The 19,754-nt window shown below is 36.3% G+C and overlaps 1 protein-coding gene across 2 annotated transcripts in view; it reads right to left on the bottom strand.

The window, feature by feature from the left end:
- The window catches only part of LOC306882813 (CUB and sushi domain-containing protein 1-like), a gene marked incomplete at its 3' end in the record, with an annotated part of 412,841 nt that overhangs the window by 184,052 nt on the left and 209,035 nt on the right, over positions 1–19,754 (bottom strand). For both annotated transcript variants that reach the window (XM_079437723.1, XM_079437724.1), the window contains exons 9-13: positions 18,111–18,232; positions 10,032–10,135; positions 9,691–9,803; positions 3,490–3,672; positions 2,326–2,652 (exon numbers count right to left, since the gene is read on the bottom strand). In XM_079437723.1, coding sequence (XP_079293849.1) covers positions 2,326–2,652; positions 3,490–3,672; positions 9,691–9,803; positions 10,032–10,135; positions 18,111–18,232 — 849 coding nt within the window. The remainder of the gene's footprint in view (positions 1–2,325; positions 2,653–3,489; positions 3,673–9,690; positions 9,804–10,031; positions 10,136–18,110; positions 18,233–19,754) is intronic.

Below are 19,754 nucleotides of genomic sequence, written 5' to 3'. Positions count from 1 at the left end.
AGTAATGTATGTAATACTGCATAATGCAAAGCATATATAAAATATAACAATTTACTTTGCTTTATGGTATAGCTGAATGCTTGATTCTGATTGACTGAATTATTTAGAATTATTTCAAATGAATGGAAATATTTAATGCACACTACAATTTGTGTCGTAGCAGCATTAACACCACTGGATGAGCATTCATTTTCATAATTCATCAGTCATGTGTTATTCCTTACTTAACTTTACATTAACAGTCGCAATTTCCGTTGAAAAATATATCTGAATCATGCTAAAAAAAACACAGACGTTGAGGCGGTGCATGGATAAACATCAACTGAGAGCATTCAGTCGTATTACAGCCTACGTTTCTAAACCCTCTATTTTTTTCCGCCACACGGTGATTTGAGACACACTCAAGATGGCTTGAAGATTTTTGTCAGCTCTCTGTTTTCCCTTAACACAACTCTGCAGACAGCTCACATGTGTGTCGCACATGCATCACAGATGTCAGTGTGGAAGCTTCAATTATTCAATATGTGCACTCGCAGAAGCAGAGAATCCTGCCAAACTATTTTAGTGTTTTCATTTGGTGAACACATCTGTCTGAAAGGCCCCTGTGGAAGTGTGATGGCTAATGCATGGAGACCTTGCGGCCAGGGCTTAGGGCATGTACGCAGCTCTACCCCATTCCCAAATGACAGCCTCATTGTTCTTACGGCCATGCCTGGCAGTTGCTCCAGCGCCACTTTGGGAAACATGTCTACTCCTTTCTGAGACAATGACACACCATTAATGAAGCAGCACTGTTGAAATATCAAACCACACAATCCACTGACACTGACATTGCCTACAACTACTGGCTCCATCTACCACCCCATTTTGTTCCCACATAGACGTGCAAAGACGGATCTCGGTCACAGCTTTATCTATTCACTAAAAATATAAATATGTTCAGTTTCAGCTATTAAGCTCACTGACTTGAAGTATCCCTAATGGCGTACTAACAGTCAAACTATCTTTAAAATTGTTCATAAAGAGCAATGCCACATTTATGAATTTAGCAGATCCCTTTAAAAAATCCAATGTATTCATCAGTATATGTGTTTATTAGGAATCAAACCATTACCTTGGCATTGCTAGGACATGCTGTACCAGTTAAGCTACATAAACACTACACTGGTATCAAAGTTACATTCCAGAGAGGGCAAAGCAAGCTAGCTAACTTTTCATTGACAAGCTAGAGGAAGTCTCACAATTCCCTTGTGTAAAATTACATACATACGATGCTGCTTTAGAATTTGTTCAAAAGAAAGTATCTTAATCATGCTGCCTACTTTTTGGTAGATTCTGTCTATGCCTTAAAATGCTGTCTACGTAGGCAGCTCACTGGGTTTCACAACAGCGTCATTGTGAATCGAGATTATCAAGGTCTGCAGTGCACCAAGACCTAAATACTAAAACGCATTTCTGTTGAAGTTCAAAAAGCTCATCTCAGTTGAAATCATATTTGTCAATGTAGATTTAATAAAACCTAAAAACTAATTAAACTCAGAACTCTTGCTATGCATGGCTACATTTTGCTTCATGTGGGGGAGAACAATTGAAATCCAAAGCTTGTTGCTGTAAAAATAGAATCCCTTGAAAGTTGTTCTGAAGGTCAAAATGCCCTTTATGTGCTGAAATTATGAAGTATAGCATTTTTCACAACAGAGATATGTCTAATGAAAGGTGCTGGGATTGCACCATATAGCATTCTCTACTTTGAACAGTCAATATTACAAATGAATCTATTCAACTTCAAAGATATTACTCTGACTTAAATCCTATAACAAGCTGCATACAGCAAAAACATGAAATAACCCCTTGTTCTAGCAAGATGCAGGGAAAAATAAGATAATTGGCTACCCCTGAGAGAAAATGATTCAAATGTCTTTCAGACTAACTGAAAGATATAATTTCTACATAAATATAAAACAATCAAATATTTTTTGACATTTTGGTATTTCCCCATTCAGTTGGATAGGAGCTATACTTGCATGATTGAAAATAGCTGCCTGACCACATTCCCAAGATGGCTGCCGAGTTAACTGACTTGCCTTGTAAGGGACTTTGTTATATCCCAGTTTAATATGCAGATATATTGCCTTATAAGCAATCTGTAGGATGATTTCCCTGAAAAGGTGAAACAATGCGGCTCTGTGGCATTATCAAATATTACTCTATTTGAGCATCCAAACCAGCCCAACACAGCTACATTATTTATGCCCCTAGTGGTGCAGAAATTGCACACTTCACCTCTAAAAATAATACACAACACAATATTAATATCGCATTTACTTGTGTAGGTGATGTTAAACCCCTTTCCCGTGTTTGAGTGGTCCGACTGGAACTCCAAGCGCATTATATGCCCATTACTGGCGATCTGCGATGGTACATCCTTCCCAGAGAACGTTCCAAAAGTGGTGGGCTCCGGCATCCCATCATCTTTCACAACAAGATAGTCAAACTGGGGCTCCAACTCAAAATCACTGAAAATGAGATGGATCCGATTGCCCGGCTCCGCTATAATGAGCCACACACAGTTCATGTTGTTTCCGTATTCCTCTGGGTAGTTTGGCGAGAGGATGATGCCTGACGGAGTTGTGAAATTGAAGAAGCAGGAGACTGTGAAGATGAAGACAAATATATATAATTCCATTACAAAGGTTACAATATTTATTTTCATTCTCAATAGATACGCTATCAGGAATACTATTTTTTCTCTAATAAGCTGAGAGAAAAGAGGATTCACATAGACCATGATAATGAGTTGTTTACATGTTGTAGAAATGATGACATGACATAGTCCGAGCTTTGTCAGGAAAGTGAAAAAAACAAAACAAAAAAAAAACAAATCATCCATTTATGAGGTTTCCTTTTAACAACAAAAGCATTAACGAGTTACTGCTTCCTCTTATCGCAATATTAAACAAAAATACCATTGCATGACAGGATTATCTCAGACAGATATATTGAGCACTATATTCACTACAGTTGTGCCTGTATTTCAGTTTGAGTGTGCATATATTTATTTAATTATATTTGAATCTTCTAATTATTATTTTTATTTTAATGTCAATTTGCACTATTTTAGATTGATAGATATTGTACAATGTGTGTGTATATATATATATATATATATATATATATATATATATATATAATTTATTTATTTATTTTTTGTAGACTGGGCATATCTCTAGACATGTGCAGTCAAACAAACACACAATTCTTAGTGCATTCCCTCTTGAGTGAGGAGGAAACAGTAACATGTTCCAGAAACGGAAATATGATAATTGACCTCTCATACAGCAAACCTGGAAATTGCTAGCATGGACGGATGCCATTCGGCTTCATATCTGCCCCTAATCTAGATGTCATGCTTTTACAGAGGCGATACATTAATCATTCTAAATGGCAACATGTTAATTAAAGCCAAGCATTTCAGAAAATGACTCTTACAGACGCAGCTGGGTTTGTTTCCAGACCACTGGTTATTTTGCTGGCACGATATTGTCCTCTCGCCAACCAATTCAAAAGCAGCCTGACACTCAAAGGTCAGCACATCACCATGTAAAAAACGGTCCCCAGTTCGCTTTCCATATGCAGGGACACCTGGGTCTCCACATCCACCTTTCTGAATTTCTGTGGAAAACAATAGTACATAATATATTTAAATTAAACATGTTGTTTTCAGCCTGGTAATCTGACCACCTTTTGACATTGTAAGTAGCCTAATACAGTGGTGTTGCTCTAGAACCTCAAGTGCCGACTCAAAAATAGCACAGAGAATGTTTAATGTACAGAAGTAAACAAAAATGTGCTTACAGAAATGTATTAATATTAGGTAACACTTTATTTCGATAATCCACTTTAGATAACAGTAAGTAACTTTGCAACTACATGTCAACTAGCAGTCATTAGATTATTAGTAGACTGTCTGCTTAATATCTTCTAACACTTTATTTTGATGGGTCCACAACATACATCATACTGCCTATGAGAAACTTTGAGAAAAGTATGTCAGCTTATTGCACTAACCCTAAACCTAACCTAACAGCCTACAGAGTTAGTTGACATGTAGTTACAAAGTTACTTATAGTTAGTAGAATGTCTAAAATGGACTATCAAAATAAAGTGTAACCTAATAATAACATGAACTGCATAATTCCAACAATATGGAAGAAATATTGCGTAAATTGACTGTTTTTGTTTCTGAATTTCTTTGATATCAACAACAAAATAAATGGGAAACATATTCAAACATTCAGAAGTTGATAAACCTATTAACGTTGCTATACTAATATATTTATATTGCTAGCTGTATTTTATCATTTGTTTTAGCGCTACTTTGTCCTTGATAGTATCAGAGCAGTCCTTGGACACATTTTTGAATTGTGAGAACTACTGAGCTAAGGCTGCATATTTCCAGGAAATGTTTTGGAAGGCAGTATAAAATCACAGTGACAAACGAATGATGTTCAGGAAGAGTTCATTTTTATGTTAACAGCTATGGTGTCAGCTCAGCAGCAAGAGCAAGAGCAAGGGCTCTATTGACCCAGCCAGCCGATAATCTACAGGGGATGAGTTTCCCACTTGCGGCAGATTCCACATCCTCTACAAGGTGTTAAGAGCACGCTAAATACCTTCAGTGCTGCCACAGGCGATTAGTTCAAGAATCCACAAGAATGGTAGGCTATCGTGTTAGGACTGCCAACTCAAAGAAAACTGTTCTTACAAGCAACGGTGTTAAATAATGCACAGGGAGGCTATCGGGAACATTAACAGTTATAGAAATGCTCTGTTAAACATTGGCATAGGGGAGTCAAGTGACGTGCTCATGAACTCAGTCGCACTTGAGTAGAGCTTGGCCGTACGCTTGGCCCTTTTTGCAGTTTTTTTTTTGTTTTATTTGAAGTTTTATTCATTAATAAGACTTTCATTGATGGCATGCAATCGGAAACAGCAGGAGTTGTTTCCATCGGCTTCTCCGATTAAGAAGAAATCCAAGTTACCAACCACGGGCGATATGATGGACAAGATGGCGAACACTGTTACACACTTTGAGGACATTCTAAGAACCGAGTTGACAGCGATGCGGAACGAGTTCGCTTCTCACATGTTAGTTGTTCAGACGCTATGCTCTAAATGGGATCTTCTTACAGGGGAAATGAGAGAACAAAAAAAAGTTGTTCATTCTCAATCAAGGTGAACCTAAAATTCTACACTCCCCAGAAGAAGCAAGAGTTTTTCTCAGATCCCATTCACCCAGCAACTCTCAGTGAGCTTCAGCTGGACATTTGCTGTCTAATCGGAGAAGAGATGCTCTAAATGGTTGGGTGACTGTCTCTATCACTGTTCACTTTAATGCTCAATTCTTAATTCATAGTTACTAGAAGCTTTCATTGTGCATACAGTATCGCTTACTAATTAATAATTATAATATAATATATTATAATAATTATTTTAGCGTCTGCTAAATGACTAAAAGTAAAAGTAAACTAAAAGTAATTATTTATTTAGTTATTTTATGTTGGTAGTTGTATTCCTTCTCTTCTCCCATATTTATATATTTATTTATTATATATATTTTTTTAAATAGAGATACTACCTAGTCGATATGTGATTATGGGGCCAATGTTGGTGCTACAGTAATGTACAGGTCTTTGTTGACACCACGGACCATATTAAGGGGTGCTGGCAGATCAAGGTTTGTTCTTGATTTGTTCATAGTTCATGGGTATGCATTTTTGAATAGTGATGGGAAGGGTGAGGGGTGGTTTAATGGTAGACTCAACAGACTTTTATTCTCAAACTTGTATTTTGTCTTATTATGCAGTAATAATGTTCGATACCTATGACTGACCTTAATATTCTGAGTTGTAATAGGCCTAAATGGCCCTCACAAACATACAGGTTTTCTGGATTTTTTGCGAAGAAGAAAGACTGATTGATATAGTGTTAGTTCAAGAATCCCATTTGAAAGAGGAGGATATACGCAGGTTTAATAATAAGTTTTATGAAGTGGTATCTCACTCATCTTCGGATACTAAAACCAAGGGCGCCCTAATATTGGTGCGGAAGACTTTAAATATTGCTATTTTAGATAAAGGTTGTGATACAGATGGTAGAATAACACATATAAAAATATTAGTGGAGAATAGGAATATTGTATTTCTTTCAGTTTATGCCCCTTGTACTCCTGACCCTACTTTTTCTCGGTTTTGTCAACCTATCTCTTGAAATTTTCAGATTTTGAAATCGTATTGGGTGCAGATACGAATTCTGTAATGTCACATATCCTAGATAGATCTGGACCAAAGGAATCACACTCTCAAAAGTATTATTATAATTTTTTTCTGAATATGAATCTGCCATCTTCTCCCAAGTGTAATCTCTGTTCGCAAGGATCTTTAGGCACGTTTTCACATAGTTTTTTTTTGGGGAGTGCCCTTCTCTCTCATCTTTTTGGACTCAGCTCTCACAGGACCTATCATATTTGTTGGGTACTAAGATATGTTTGACTCCACGCCATTTTTTCATGAATGACTTTTGGGACTTCACCTCTGTCAACCGTTGGAGTCCTCCTCACACAATGGACGGACGAGCCTGGACTGTGTGTTTGTTGGATATTGTCTCGATGGAACTCTCAACTTCTCATGTGCATGGATCTAGTGTGGAAACTATAAATTTGTGTCATTCAGTGTTTGATGTCATCTTTTCTGGAATCCATGTGAAAATTATTTTATTGTGGGTTCTGTTTTTGCACAGTTGTTTTTTGTTTGTTACTGCTGTTTCAGGTAGAAAATTTAATAAAAAGTTAACAAAAAAAAAAAAACATTTGCATATACATTTGGACGGGGTTTTTAACACCGTTAACACACCATTAAGCTAATGTGTTTACCTTGCTTAAGCTCTAGAGCAGTGCTTCCCAAACCTGTCCTGGAGGCCCCCCTGCCCTGCACATTTTGTATGTCTCCCTTATCAGAAACACCCAATTCATGTCTTGCAGCCTCTACTAACGAGCTGATGAGTTGAATCAGGTGTGTTAGATTAGGGAGACATTGGCTGTGTCCAAATTCAGGGTCTGCATCCTCCTTAGGATCCTTCCTACCCGGTTGAAGGAGGAGGGATCCTCCGACGTCCGCAAAACCCGGAAGTCGGTGTTTGTGAATTTGGACAGCCTACCCTTCTTTCAGTTCCCTCCCTTACCCGTTGCTCATATCCTGTCGCCTAGCAACCGTGACAGCGCCAAGCAAGAAGCGGGAAAATGGACAAACAAAGAGTTATTCTCCTCATTTTAATTCTTTTGGAAGAAATAAAGCAATTAAATAAATTAAATACTTTCTTTGCTCGTTGTCGGAGAGTTTTTTTATATCAGACTACAAGACAGTCACATCCAGGTAAGCCATTATAGCCTATTTTTATTTGTTTTTAAGTATTCTACTAATTTCTCCTACAAATTCATTGAGCCGAAGCATAAACTTTAGCTTGTTTTGTCAGAGAAACTCCTCTCCCACTCCGCTACCGCTCGCTTCGTCCGCCATTACGCTCTGCCGAAAAGAATTATGGGATAGGTAGGACGGGAAAGGATCCACCACACCCATCCTTCCAATTCGGGGAAAAGGAGGACGTATTTGTGGGCCGCATTTGAAGGATCCTACGAATTTGGACAGCCTTCGTCGCGGCGCTGTGACGTAACATTCTTCAAATGAGTACTCCGAAGGATGCAGACCCTGAATTTGGACACAGCCATACAAAATGCGCAGGGCTAAGGGTCCTCCAGGACAGGTTTGGGAAGCACTGCTCTAGACCAAACAAATCTATTCTGTGTGCTATTGACAAAAATGTCAAATTTGCAAGGACAGGTCTTTGTGTTCCTTAGACACTGGCAAAAAAAAGGGTGAAATGGAATAAATGTCCATAAATGGAAAAACAATTATCTGACATTTGCTGTGCAATTAAGTGTAAAACATTTTATTTTTAGGTTCTTTTGTAATTACTCAAGTATTTTCCTATTTAAAATCTATTAAATGCTATTTATTTTATGGGAATTCTATCGTGGGATTTTTTTAAATATTTTTATTATTATTATTATTATTATTATTTATTTTTTTAACATGCAATTCTTTACCTGGAAATAGTTTTAGAACCTGCTTCCCACACAAGTAGGGGAACATTCACCTAAAAATGAAAATTGTGAAAATAATAAGATTTAGGAGGGAAAGATTAAATTTGTCAATGAGCAACGAGACTGAATTCCAGTTTATCGGTTTGGAATTAAATTAGTAAATTATGACCGATTTTCATTTAGTGAACTATTTGTTTAACTCTTTAGATGGTTGGGTTTAATCATCTACAATGAAATGAGCATTCGCTCTGTCTTATAAAACTCATTGTTGGTGACCACAGATTCTGTAAAGTTTATAACTTCTGTTGAGGGGAAAACAATCCTTTGCCAATCTAAGAACTTTTAAATGAAGGTATGAAATGATGAATTTGAGTTTGACATCTACACGGCTTCAAACAAAGTGTCCCACCAGTGGGAAATGTTGTCAAACATGACAACGTGACTAGAAGCACAAGTGTGAAATTGGGTTTACACAAAGTTAATTGGGTTTGTGTCATTGTGCTGGGCTATCCAGACAGTGAGAATTGCTCAATTGTGAGGTTACAGTTCACAGTGAAGAGCAGCTAGGGAACAACTCTATTTCAAGGTATTAAACAGCACATTTTGGAAAACAAGTTATGGGGTTAAAAAAAGGAAGAAACAAAGGGAATAGATAAACACAAAATAAAAAAAAAATCTACTTAATCATGCTGAATAAATTAAAGTGTTCTCACATTATATTTAAGGAAATCCAAACTAAATATTTAGACATGTAAAACACCAAAACAGTTATGGTATATAATAAATAAGAAATATTATGTTCTATTTCTAGGTCCAATTGGTGACATTGATCATGTGAAGAAATATCACCTTTTTTACGCAAATCATAATGTGTGACAAAAAAATTTAATAAAATTTGAAAATAAAAAAGAAACATGAGAAAAGAATGTAAAATAAAAGCACATTCTCTACTTTATATAATTTAATTAAAAGAAATTCATGAAAAATAGAAATAGACATTTTCATTAGCTGATCAAATAATTGAATAATATTTATTAAATTAGAACAGGATGTAAAATAGAAGCATTTCACCACACTGTCATATGTTTAGATCTTAAGCTGATAATTTGATAATTTGGTGCAACATGTTTACTTGTGAATACGAAATGGCTGTTTCTGTAGCAATTTTTATCGGTTTATCTGTGTATATGTAAATACATGCCTCTGTATATTCTCAGATCTGACTTGCTTTGATGCTATTCTCCTGCAGGGTAAACGGCAGGTAGAATATTTCACGCAAGCTTTTCAAACATGTCTGCACAGCACATATGCTGCTCCATTTGCCTTTAATTTGCATGCCGTTCACTTTAAAAGCTGAAAGTCACCAAGTCATACATTTTCACTGTAAAAAAATTATAAATAACACTGCTATTTCTTGGAAAAAAAGAAAAGGGTGACCATTTACAGTCCTGTTTCATCACTTAGAGTTGGTGGAAATGACCTTAAGAAAGAGAAAACCAGGTGTTTCCAAATGTTACGTTACAGTGACATACCTTCATATACAGCCTTGAAACCTTGCGATCCGATCGTGTCATCGGACTGCAGATGGAGCCACATCTGGTTGCTCATACTCACAATCAAATCTGGCACGCTGGATCCTGTGAGACTAGAATAGAGGCACAAAATCAAATTGTATTCTTTGATTTGTGTATTCATATGGAGCCATGAAAGCTTATATATAAACCCAGTGCCTATTTCATGTGGCGGTTGCTCTTGAAAGAAAATAATAAACTGTTATTCCATGGGCATAAATAAGTAAGTCATCGATGCGTTTGTGAATAGAAGCATGTGTCTGTTCAAAGTTTAACATAAGAAACCTATTTGCTGTACTCACACATAAAGTACTCTTCGAGCATCACCTATCTTCCCTCCGTCGCCCACTGTTAACGTATCGTACGCTCGCTCTAGATCAAACTCTTCAAAAGCCAGCTTGATGACCTACAGGGATAAAGGAGAGGTCATGAAAAACACCATAGAGCAAAAAGCCCAGAGCAGAATGGGTCTATTCACATGAGGCTGACTCAGAGAGTGATCGTATTAAAAGAAGAAGAAAAACACAACAGCAAGGCAAGTCAGTCGTCACTCTCAATTCTATTCCATGGCTACACATGTAAGGCTGACTGAAGAAGCAGAGATGAAGGTGTAATTAAATAATTTTGTGTAATTCAAGATATGTGAGACTTTGAGAAGTTCTGCCATGTGTGGTGCAAAGCCCGAGGAAATGGGATGCATGTTCATTTGATGTAAGCACAGAAAGGAAGGCAGCAGAAAGAAAATTGGATTCAAGGAGAGATTGCTGGAAGGAGAAGAAAAAAAAAAAATCAAGCTTAATTAGGACAACCTATTATCAACATCCTCACTTTTTTTTTCTTCAAATGGTCCATTACAGAGCCACTATTTTCATCCATAACTTTAAATATGTTTGGTGTATTATTTTTATTTTTCCATCTTACCTTCTACTATTCCATATTGAAGAGATAATTCACTCAGAAATGACAACTGTGTCTTCATTTACTCCCCCTCATGTTGTTCCAAACCCGTATGTCTTTCTTTCTTCAGTGGAACACAAAAGAAGATGTTATGCAGTACGACAGACTCAGTTGCCATTTGCTTTCAATGCTTCTTTTTGTTAACACAATGAAAGTGAGAGGGAATTGAGACTGCAATTCTACCTAGCATTTCCTTTTGTGCTTCACTGAAGAATTTTTTTTATATATATATTCTGAACATGAGAATGAGTACAATTTATTTTAGACTACTATTTTTAATATGCAGGGAAATAAGTAAGTTGTAAATTGGTTCCCCAAAAAGATGTAAAAAAACTCCCACGCTAACTTGCTGCCTATGTTGAATTATGAAAGATGAATAGTTATTATAAGAAATTGAATAGCTAGTCATGATTTTTCCCCGAAACCAAAGTACCACGGTCACACGTCCGTCATTGGAACCACGTTGCTTCAACAATATACAACAACAAAATACGATAATGATGACACACACTAGTGTTGGAGTAATAACGTCTGATAATTAATCAAACTGAGATCATAATTATTGTCAGATTCTTCATTTACATGAACAACAGAAAGCTGTTCATTTTTTTTTTAAATCATGTAAATAAGTAGTATGTAACTGCAGTGCACTTCTGTATATACAGTGTGTGTATATATTCAGTATATACTCATTCAGTCAGCAGCTATTTATGCTTCCAACCACAAGCTAAAAGCATCAGTTACAACCACACAAATCTGCAATGCTGTTTGCATTGTTCGTGGAATTGTGGTTATGAAAAACACAGAAAACTTGAACTATGTTGTGAACAATGGTACTTGCAACCATAGTTGAAGCTTAATGATGCTGTTGGGAAATGCACTGATGTTGCTACAATGGCTCAACCAATGCCATGTGATTGGGGGTGGGTCTAATTGTTTTATCAAGGGTTGAAGAAAATTTGAAAACAGTGATTATTTTTTATCAATTTGGTGACACCAGTGGTTCAGAAAACTCTACCTTTAAAAGTAAACCAGACAAACAAATATAGTCATCAGAGTCATTGAGCTCCTGTGAAGGCACATCATTCCCAAAGCATATCCCAAACGTGGTGGTCTCTGCAAAACCTAACCTAGCTTAAAGGAACAGTTCACCCAAAAAGTAAAATTCCATCATTATTTAGCCTAATATTTAAAGAGACCAAAGTGAAAATGGAAAATAAATAAATAAAAGAAAAGAAAAATCACTGTCAAGTTGTTCCAAACCTATATTAATGTATTGCTTCTCTTGAACACAAAAGAAGATATTTTGAAGAATGTAGGTAAAAAAAGAAAGAAAGACAGAAAGACAGAAAGAAAGAAAGAAAGACAGAAAGAAAGAAGCACTATAGAAGTCAGGGGACCAGGTTACTCAAATTCTCCAAAATATCTTACTTTTTGTTCAACAGAAGAACAAAATTCATTGGAACATTTTTTTGGTTAACTATCCCTCTTCTGAAGAATAAGGCACAGAAAAAGGTAAAAAAAATGAAACCATTAAACTACACTACCATTAAAAGTCCTATAAATCATTTTTTTATGGAATAGCACACAGAAATCCTACTACCTAACAGATATCACTGAAATAGGTGCCCTGAGAACTGTGTCCTGTCTCTGTGACAGTGCTAGATTTCTGTAGAAAGTAAAAAAAAAAAGAAAAAAAAAAGTAAGCTACCCACATGATGCTATTGAGGATGATTATATTATTAATATGATTTATAATATTTACTTGAAAAGTGCAGTAGAATTCTTCATGAATGCCAATTTGTTTTGAACTTGCAACTTGGAAATGGTTCTCTCTTTTAATAATTGTACACCTGCAAAATGCAAGACATGTTTAGTATTGTCCATCCTATGCAATTCAGATGCTAGGACGCTACTTTTTGAGAATCAAACACCTGCAAAGCTAACAAGAGCATTTGCATTTTGTTGCCTTATCATCTTCTGTCGATAAAATGGTGGATGAAGTGAAGTATGAATACCCCCACATTGAAATATATATATATATATATATACATTTTATTTATTTATTTTTCCTACAGTTAAAAGGATACCAGTGTTGGATTGTGGTTCTGTCCAAATATCATGAACTGTTTTAACCGTATTCCAAGGGTTGTAGGCAACACATCATCTTGTACCTTGCAGCTTAACTAGGATTAACCTCACAAATAATAATATATATATATATATTTTTACAAAAATTATAGCACATGTACACAGAAGTCATATTAACGTTTTATAATTGCTACAGTGTCTACGGTCACCATTTTGTTTATTAACGGTAATAGAGCAAGCAAGCTGGCAGCATCAGTTTAAAAAGAAAGGAACGATTCAGCAACACTGAGAAGATCATGACAAGCAATCTGTATAAAATGTCAGTGCTGATACAGAGTCGTTTGGCGAGACCTTAAACTAGAAGTCTAACATACAGGCTTTTAAATTATCCTGTCAAAAGTAAATATTCTTTGCTTCTTCTTCTTTTCTTTTTCTACAGAAGACTTAGCAAGAGGATAAAAACAGCACTCATGGTCTACATAAACACAATCAGAGAGTGACAGGACATCTTAGCGATTGTTCCCTGAACCAGCTTGAAAGAATTATTGATTTCTTTATTTTATACAAAACTGAAAAGGCCTGACAGCTGCCTCAATGACTCTCCCTGAGTTTGAGAGAAGACGGCTCTCGATGCTCTTCAGAAATTGCTAAATGGTGTGGTTTTATTGTGCATTTTTATTTGTTCAGGAGGGGGAAAAAAGTGAGAAAGTATGAGTTTTTACAAATCACATTCAGTGTGAGTTACAACCAGCGTTCCATCTGATCTTGCCACTGCACAAACCAACAGAATCCAGTCCAAAAAGACCACAGTTTGGTCTATATTTCTTGTTAATTTGGCTTTACATTTCTCTGTCCAAAAAGGATGTTATTTACCAACATAAAGGCTTACTGCACCGCATCAAGCATTTATTATAACACATATTTACAAGAAAATTATTTAAATATGCAACAGCAATAAAACAAATTGCAAAAATAGTTAAACATTCTGACTGAACATGTCTGCATTATCATCATAAGATGCATTACAAGGCTCATTTGATTTCAGAGATATCATATTCATTTGCTCCAAAAACACAATACATACATGAAAAAGGTATCATGAAAACTCATATTTTTTGAAAGCTCCCAATACCCCTTAACCTCTACAGCTTAACTTTCAACACTTCAACCTAACAGCCCCATCTCCAAACACAGAGGAATCACAAAATAGACTATAAATCGACACACTTCATAAACAACAAAAAGCCAACAAATCTCCAGTGCCTGTGATAAAAAGATATTCCTCAGCCAGTGCTGAAGTGCATATCCCCTTCATTTTTTTACAGCTTCCCAATACTAGGCCCTGTCTGACTAGTCATGTCCTTGCTGAGCTACAGAAATCCAGCATGCATTTCTGAATACTTAATGCAAGAAGTAAGCTCTGTCTGCTACCAGGAATGATTTAGATTATAGGAACATTTTTTTTAAACATTTCCATATTCTTACTTTACTCTTCTCATTCATGTACCATGTGTAATGACCATCCAGATAATATTAAACACCAATATGTTATACAGATGCCCCACAGTTGGGGGTTCGGTGCCTTGCTCAAGGGTCTCACCTCAGTCGTGGTATTGAGGGTGGAGAGAGTGTTGGTTATTCACTCCCCCACCTACAATCCCTGCCGGATCTGAGACTCGAACCCACAACCTTCAGGTTACAAGTCCAACTCTCTATCCATTAGGCCACGACTGCCACATATTAACCATTTATAAGTGATATATATTTGTCAATGAAGGCAGAAAGTCAAAAACTCCTTATTTCAGGTGTGCAGAATTATTAGGCAGGTTTTCTTTTACAGATAAAATTAGCTTAAAAAGAGATTGAACTCAAGAATAAAAGTAAAAAAAATATTAAATTAAGGCAACTTCTTCAAAGTTTAAAAAATCTTTAAAATGACCCTCACTTAATAAGAATAAGCTGAAGTGTTGTGAAATACATGAAGACGGATTTTGAATAGGCTTTATGGACAGATAAGTTGTGACTCTTGACGATTCAGCATTACATCCTCTTGTACCGCTGTTTGAAGAATTTATCTTCCAGAATCTTAAATTATATCTTAAAATCTTAATTAAGTGAGGGCCATTTTAAAGGTTTTTTTTACCCAAGCAAAGTCTCTGAGAACCTGACACATTGCACTTGTGAAGTGAAGTGGCATACTGCCAAGTATGGTGACCCATACTCGTAATTCGTGCTCTGCATTTAACCCATCCAACGTGCACACACACAGCAGTGAACACACACACACCGTGAACACACACCCGGAGCAGTGGGCAGCCATTTATGTTGCGGCGCCCGGGGAGCAGTTGGCGGGTCGGTGCCTTGCTCAAGGGCACCTCAGTCGTGGTATTGAGGGTGGAGAGAGCGCTGTACATTCACTCCCCCCACCTACAATCCCTGCCGGCCGGAGACTCGAACCCGCAACCTTTGGATTACGAGTCCGACTCTCTAACCATTAGGCCACGACTGCCACCCAGTCGTGGCCTAATGGTTACGTGGAGACTCCAGGAAGGTTGCAGCTCTGGAAAATGATGGTGCTGGAGACCAAATGGTTCCTGATGGTTTCTCACCTAATTCTTCACATTAATTCTTAATTATTTTGCAGTTAACATGTCTTTTCTTCTCCACCTGTTTTTTCTGACCATGCTGACCCAATGAGCATTTCACTGCTCAATGGTCATGCCTTAACTTGCTAATTCTATTATTGCATTAGTATTGCATCCTTCTCATGGTCATTTAATTTTTATTCTTGAGTTCAATCTCTTTTTTGGCTCATTTTATCTGTAAAAGAAAACCTGCCTAATAATTCTGCACACCTGAAATAAGGAGTTGTTGACGTTCAGCTTTCATGGACAATTATATATCGCTTATAAATGGTCAAATACAAAATCAATAGTAGTTATTAAGACCGATCGGGTTTGGAATTGATCAAATTTTCTTGGAAAAAAATAAGACCAGAATATCAACCTGCTTAATAATTCTGCACACACTGTATTGTATAGCTACAGAAGACACTTACATGTTTCCCAGAAGACAAAATAAGTAAAATTTACCCTGATCTTCAAAGTCAAAGGGTTTTCACCTACAGACTCTAAATGCATCGTGTTTCCTTCTGGAGCATCAGTGACAATTTGAACTTTTTGTAAAAGTTGCGTATGAGTCTCTCAGTTGTCCTCAGCATGAAAAGATGAATCTCAAAACCATACATCCATTGTTGTAAAGGGATCAAATAAGCCAAATTTGCTGGAAAACTCAAATATTTGTGGAACCTGAAGAATTTTCTTTCTGAAGAACAGTGGGCAGTTTAACTGTTCAGGAAAATAAATAAAATAAAATAAAATAAAACAGCTGTGGATCGTCCAGTTAATAACCAAGAATCAAGCGTACATAAACTTTTGAATGGGGTCATTTAAAAAACTATAGACTACATGTAAATGTCTTTTATGTGAAATATCTTATTCAGGTCAGTACTAAATAAAAAATAACATGTATTTTGCATGATCCCTCTAATTTGGGTAAATAATTAACATTTAGCAGATACTGCAAGATTTTGACCACAACTGTAGAACATACTTTTTAAGCATTTCTCCCAATTCCTTGTGTTAAGGAACTCACAGACACAGGAAATATGTAATGTAAGTAGACAAGTCAAGACCGCTCATGTGGTTATTAGAACAAGTCCACCTTTTACGAGATGAAGTCAGATGACATTAAGGATATCAGTGATACTGCCTTAGAATTTGATCAAAAGAAACTACCATTTGGAACAAGCTTCAAGATCATATGTCTTTGCTGCCTTTAAATGCATTCTATATAGGCACCTTACTAGGTTTGGAGCAGAGCCTTTCTGTTCCGCTAAAGCAGAATATAACATGCACAATATAACATAAATTAAAGTTACATCTTTTCATCATAAGATCAAAGCAAAAACATGTGGCCAGGAGTGAAAATATACTGGTTGTGACATGGCATGAATTTTATGCGTATGATAGTCAAGTCTGTTTATGATGGTGGCCAACAGGTACTTTCAATTTACTGGCATGTCACTAAGATTTTACAGTAGTCTATCATCTGTATGACTAATTATACACATCTAGTTCCAGAGGGATGGATTTTATAAATCTAATGTTTTTCCTACAGTGCTGTAGAATCTGAATGTTTAACAAATTCAGATGTTCTGAGAAAACTACTTTATTCCCTTTATCAAAGAAACCAACATTTTACAATGCAGATTCTAAAAATAAAGGAATGTTTTCCACAATAAGAGAACAAAAGTAGTCACTTATATGAATATAAAATACATCCAAATATAAACATACGCAATTTTTCTCTACAAATATTGTTCTACTAAACATTTAAATGCTTGAAAAATCCCACACATGGCCTTTGGTTTCTGAGTGGTGATGCAAATTAATCCAAATGAATTAGCGGTTTGAATCAATCCACTAAAACAATTTTTACTTATTCATAGAACTCTTCTGCCTTTTTTATCATGAAGTTTAAATCAGAGATGTGATACATAAAAGATTTGATACATACATTCCAAATATACACAACCATTAAAAAGTTTGGGGTCAGAAGGATTTGATCTTAATGATAAATGCAACCTTGATGAGAATAAGAGACTTCTTAAAACTAATAATAATAGCTTACCAACCCCAAACTCTTGAATGGTCATATATAGTAAATATTTGATATATTATCCAATCCTAGGCACAAAGCTAAATATCTCAAATGTTAATTGTGTTATGATGTTACATCATTTTTACAGTAATCTCAAGATCTGAATGTAAATTCAATAAGGTCACACATACACATTTTCTCAACGTTAAAATCTGGAAGGATGCAAAGCATGGGGAGCAGAATAGCTGTTGTTTACTCTAATATGTTGTTTTGACTATTTTCATTTGGTCTTGATTTAGTAACAAAAGCATGAGTCACTCTCACGGCGTGTGTTGAGGTCATGCCGGATTGTATTACCATCACTCTTGCCACAGAGCTGAAGACGTGAGGCTGAACCTAATCAATTCTGGAGATGCAGTAATAGCGAGAGACAGTCAGGGCAAGAGGTTGACAATTATGCAAACACTGTGGACTGCAATGGAAATGTCCTCACAAATTATTTTTAAGATTATTTTTGACATTTATGCAAGGTCCCATTCAATTACGTGTCTTGGTGGCTATTCAGCAGCATATCGTACTTTGGTTTGGCAGATTAAAAATGGACCGTACGCGTGTTTTGTGGAATTGCATACTGGTATAACTTGGAGTTTAGATTTCATTTACAGACGTACCTTCTCTGGATCCACCGCTGTTATGACCCACACACAGTGTGCATTATTCTCATACTGGACGGGATAATTTGGAGACGTTATGACGCCTTTAGGGCCCCGCAGATTAGAGCCACAGGTCCTAGCTGTTGAAAGGGTAAACAGTACAAAGAAAGTAAACACAAATTCAGCAACTGAAATATTTTCTGTAGTTATATGAAATATCTCTTTATGAAATATCATCAATGTAAGAATGTAATGCAGTATAACCAGGCTGACATCACTATAGCTTTGTCAGCTGCCTAGAGAAGCATTTAAGGCAACTCAAAGGCTGTTCCAAAAGGAAGGCATGTGTCATTCATAGAAGGCAATCACTGCAATGCAGTGCGATGAGTTCAGTGAAAACAAACAAATGAATCCAAGATGGTGGATGAGAGAGAGAAATGCTGGTTATAAATGTAATTCTTTTAGTAAACAGTGCATTCTAATTATAAATTGCCTGTTTTACTCAATGCATGTGTGCTGTTAGGAGTATTGTGTTTTTAGCTTAGCGACATGCTTATGTCAAACTCATTTTCAACTTAATCGTTTGACGTTAGCATTTCGATAAGAATAAAAATGATTATAGTGAAATATTTTTTCTGTTGGATAGATTATAAATGTACAGGCTAACTGATATTTCCCTTCATTAATCTTTTTTTTTTTTTTTCTTCACTGAGCTTGTCACAATGTATTATTGGATTTTTTTTCTCCATATGCATAAATGCACGGCTGTCTTAAAATGTGGCCAAAACTAAGTATTTTAGTAGGCGTCTTATATTGCTGCCTACCTTTTGGAACAGTCTTTGAGTCCACAGTGTACCTATGATGCCTAAAATGCTTTATTCGTACGCAGCTCACTAGGTTTTCGAATAGATATTTCCATCCCGCCCAGCACTAAAAACACTTCCTTTGAACACATCCAGCCCTCACGACATGAGCTAATCTATTTAAGGTCATGCCTCAGAATAACTTGACTCAATCATTGACAAAGTCAGGGTATTTTTTCCAACACTATACTGTGCCAGGGTATTAACTGCTTCTCCCTTGTGTTTAGTCAGGGATTTTCTTTGACAGCTTAAAAGAGAAGCCCTGCTCTGTTGCTGTGGCTTCATTGGCTTCCTCACAGGGTACTAAAGAAGATGTGGATAGGTAGAGATGTGCTTTCTTGTGAAAATGAGTTGAAACTTCCAAACAAACACATCTATAGACAGTTATCTTCACAGAAACATCAACCACCAAACTAGTATTTCCTGAAGGAAACAGCAGCGTTTGCCCGCCAGCAAATGAACAGCGTTAAAGGTTTAGGGAAGTTTAGCCATTGCTTCTGTGTATTGTGTATTTTCACTTGGCTGTGCAAGATAATCATATAGCGTGACATCTTGCTACAAATGATTAAATACATGCAAGGAAGACAAAACTAACTTAAATTTATTATGCAACATAGACTTAAGAAAGAGGAACAGTCAGAACTCAGTATGCAAATATTTTCAACGTCAGTCACATTTTGAATGCCACACATTCTATTAATTAGCAGTGGGGCTAAAATCAACATATCACAGATGAACTGCGACTGTTTCTTGAACTGTTTTGGATTGATCTACCATCTATCCACCATTTATCAATCTA

This window comes from Barbus barbus (genome assembly GCF_936440315.1).
Source record: "Barbus barbus genome assembly, chromosome: 16".
Taxonomy (NCBI): Eukaryota; Metazoa; Chordata; class Actinopteri; order Cypriniformes; family Cyprinidae; genus Barbus; species Barbus barbus.
Note: the sequence above shows the minus strand (reverse complement) of the source record. Positions and strands in the feature narration are given on the sequence as shown.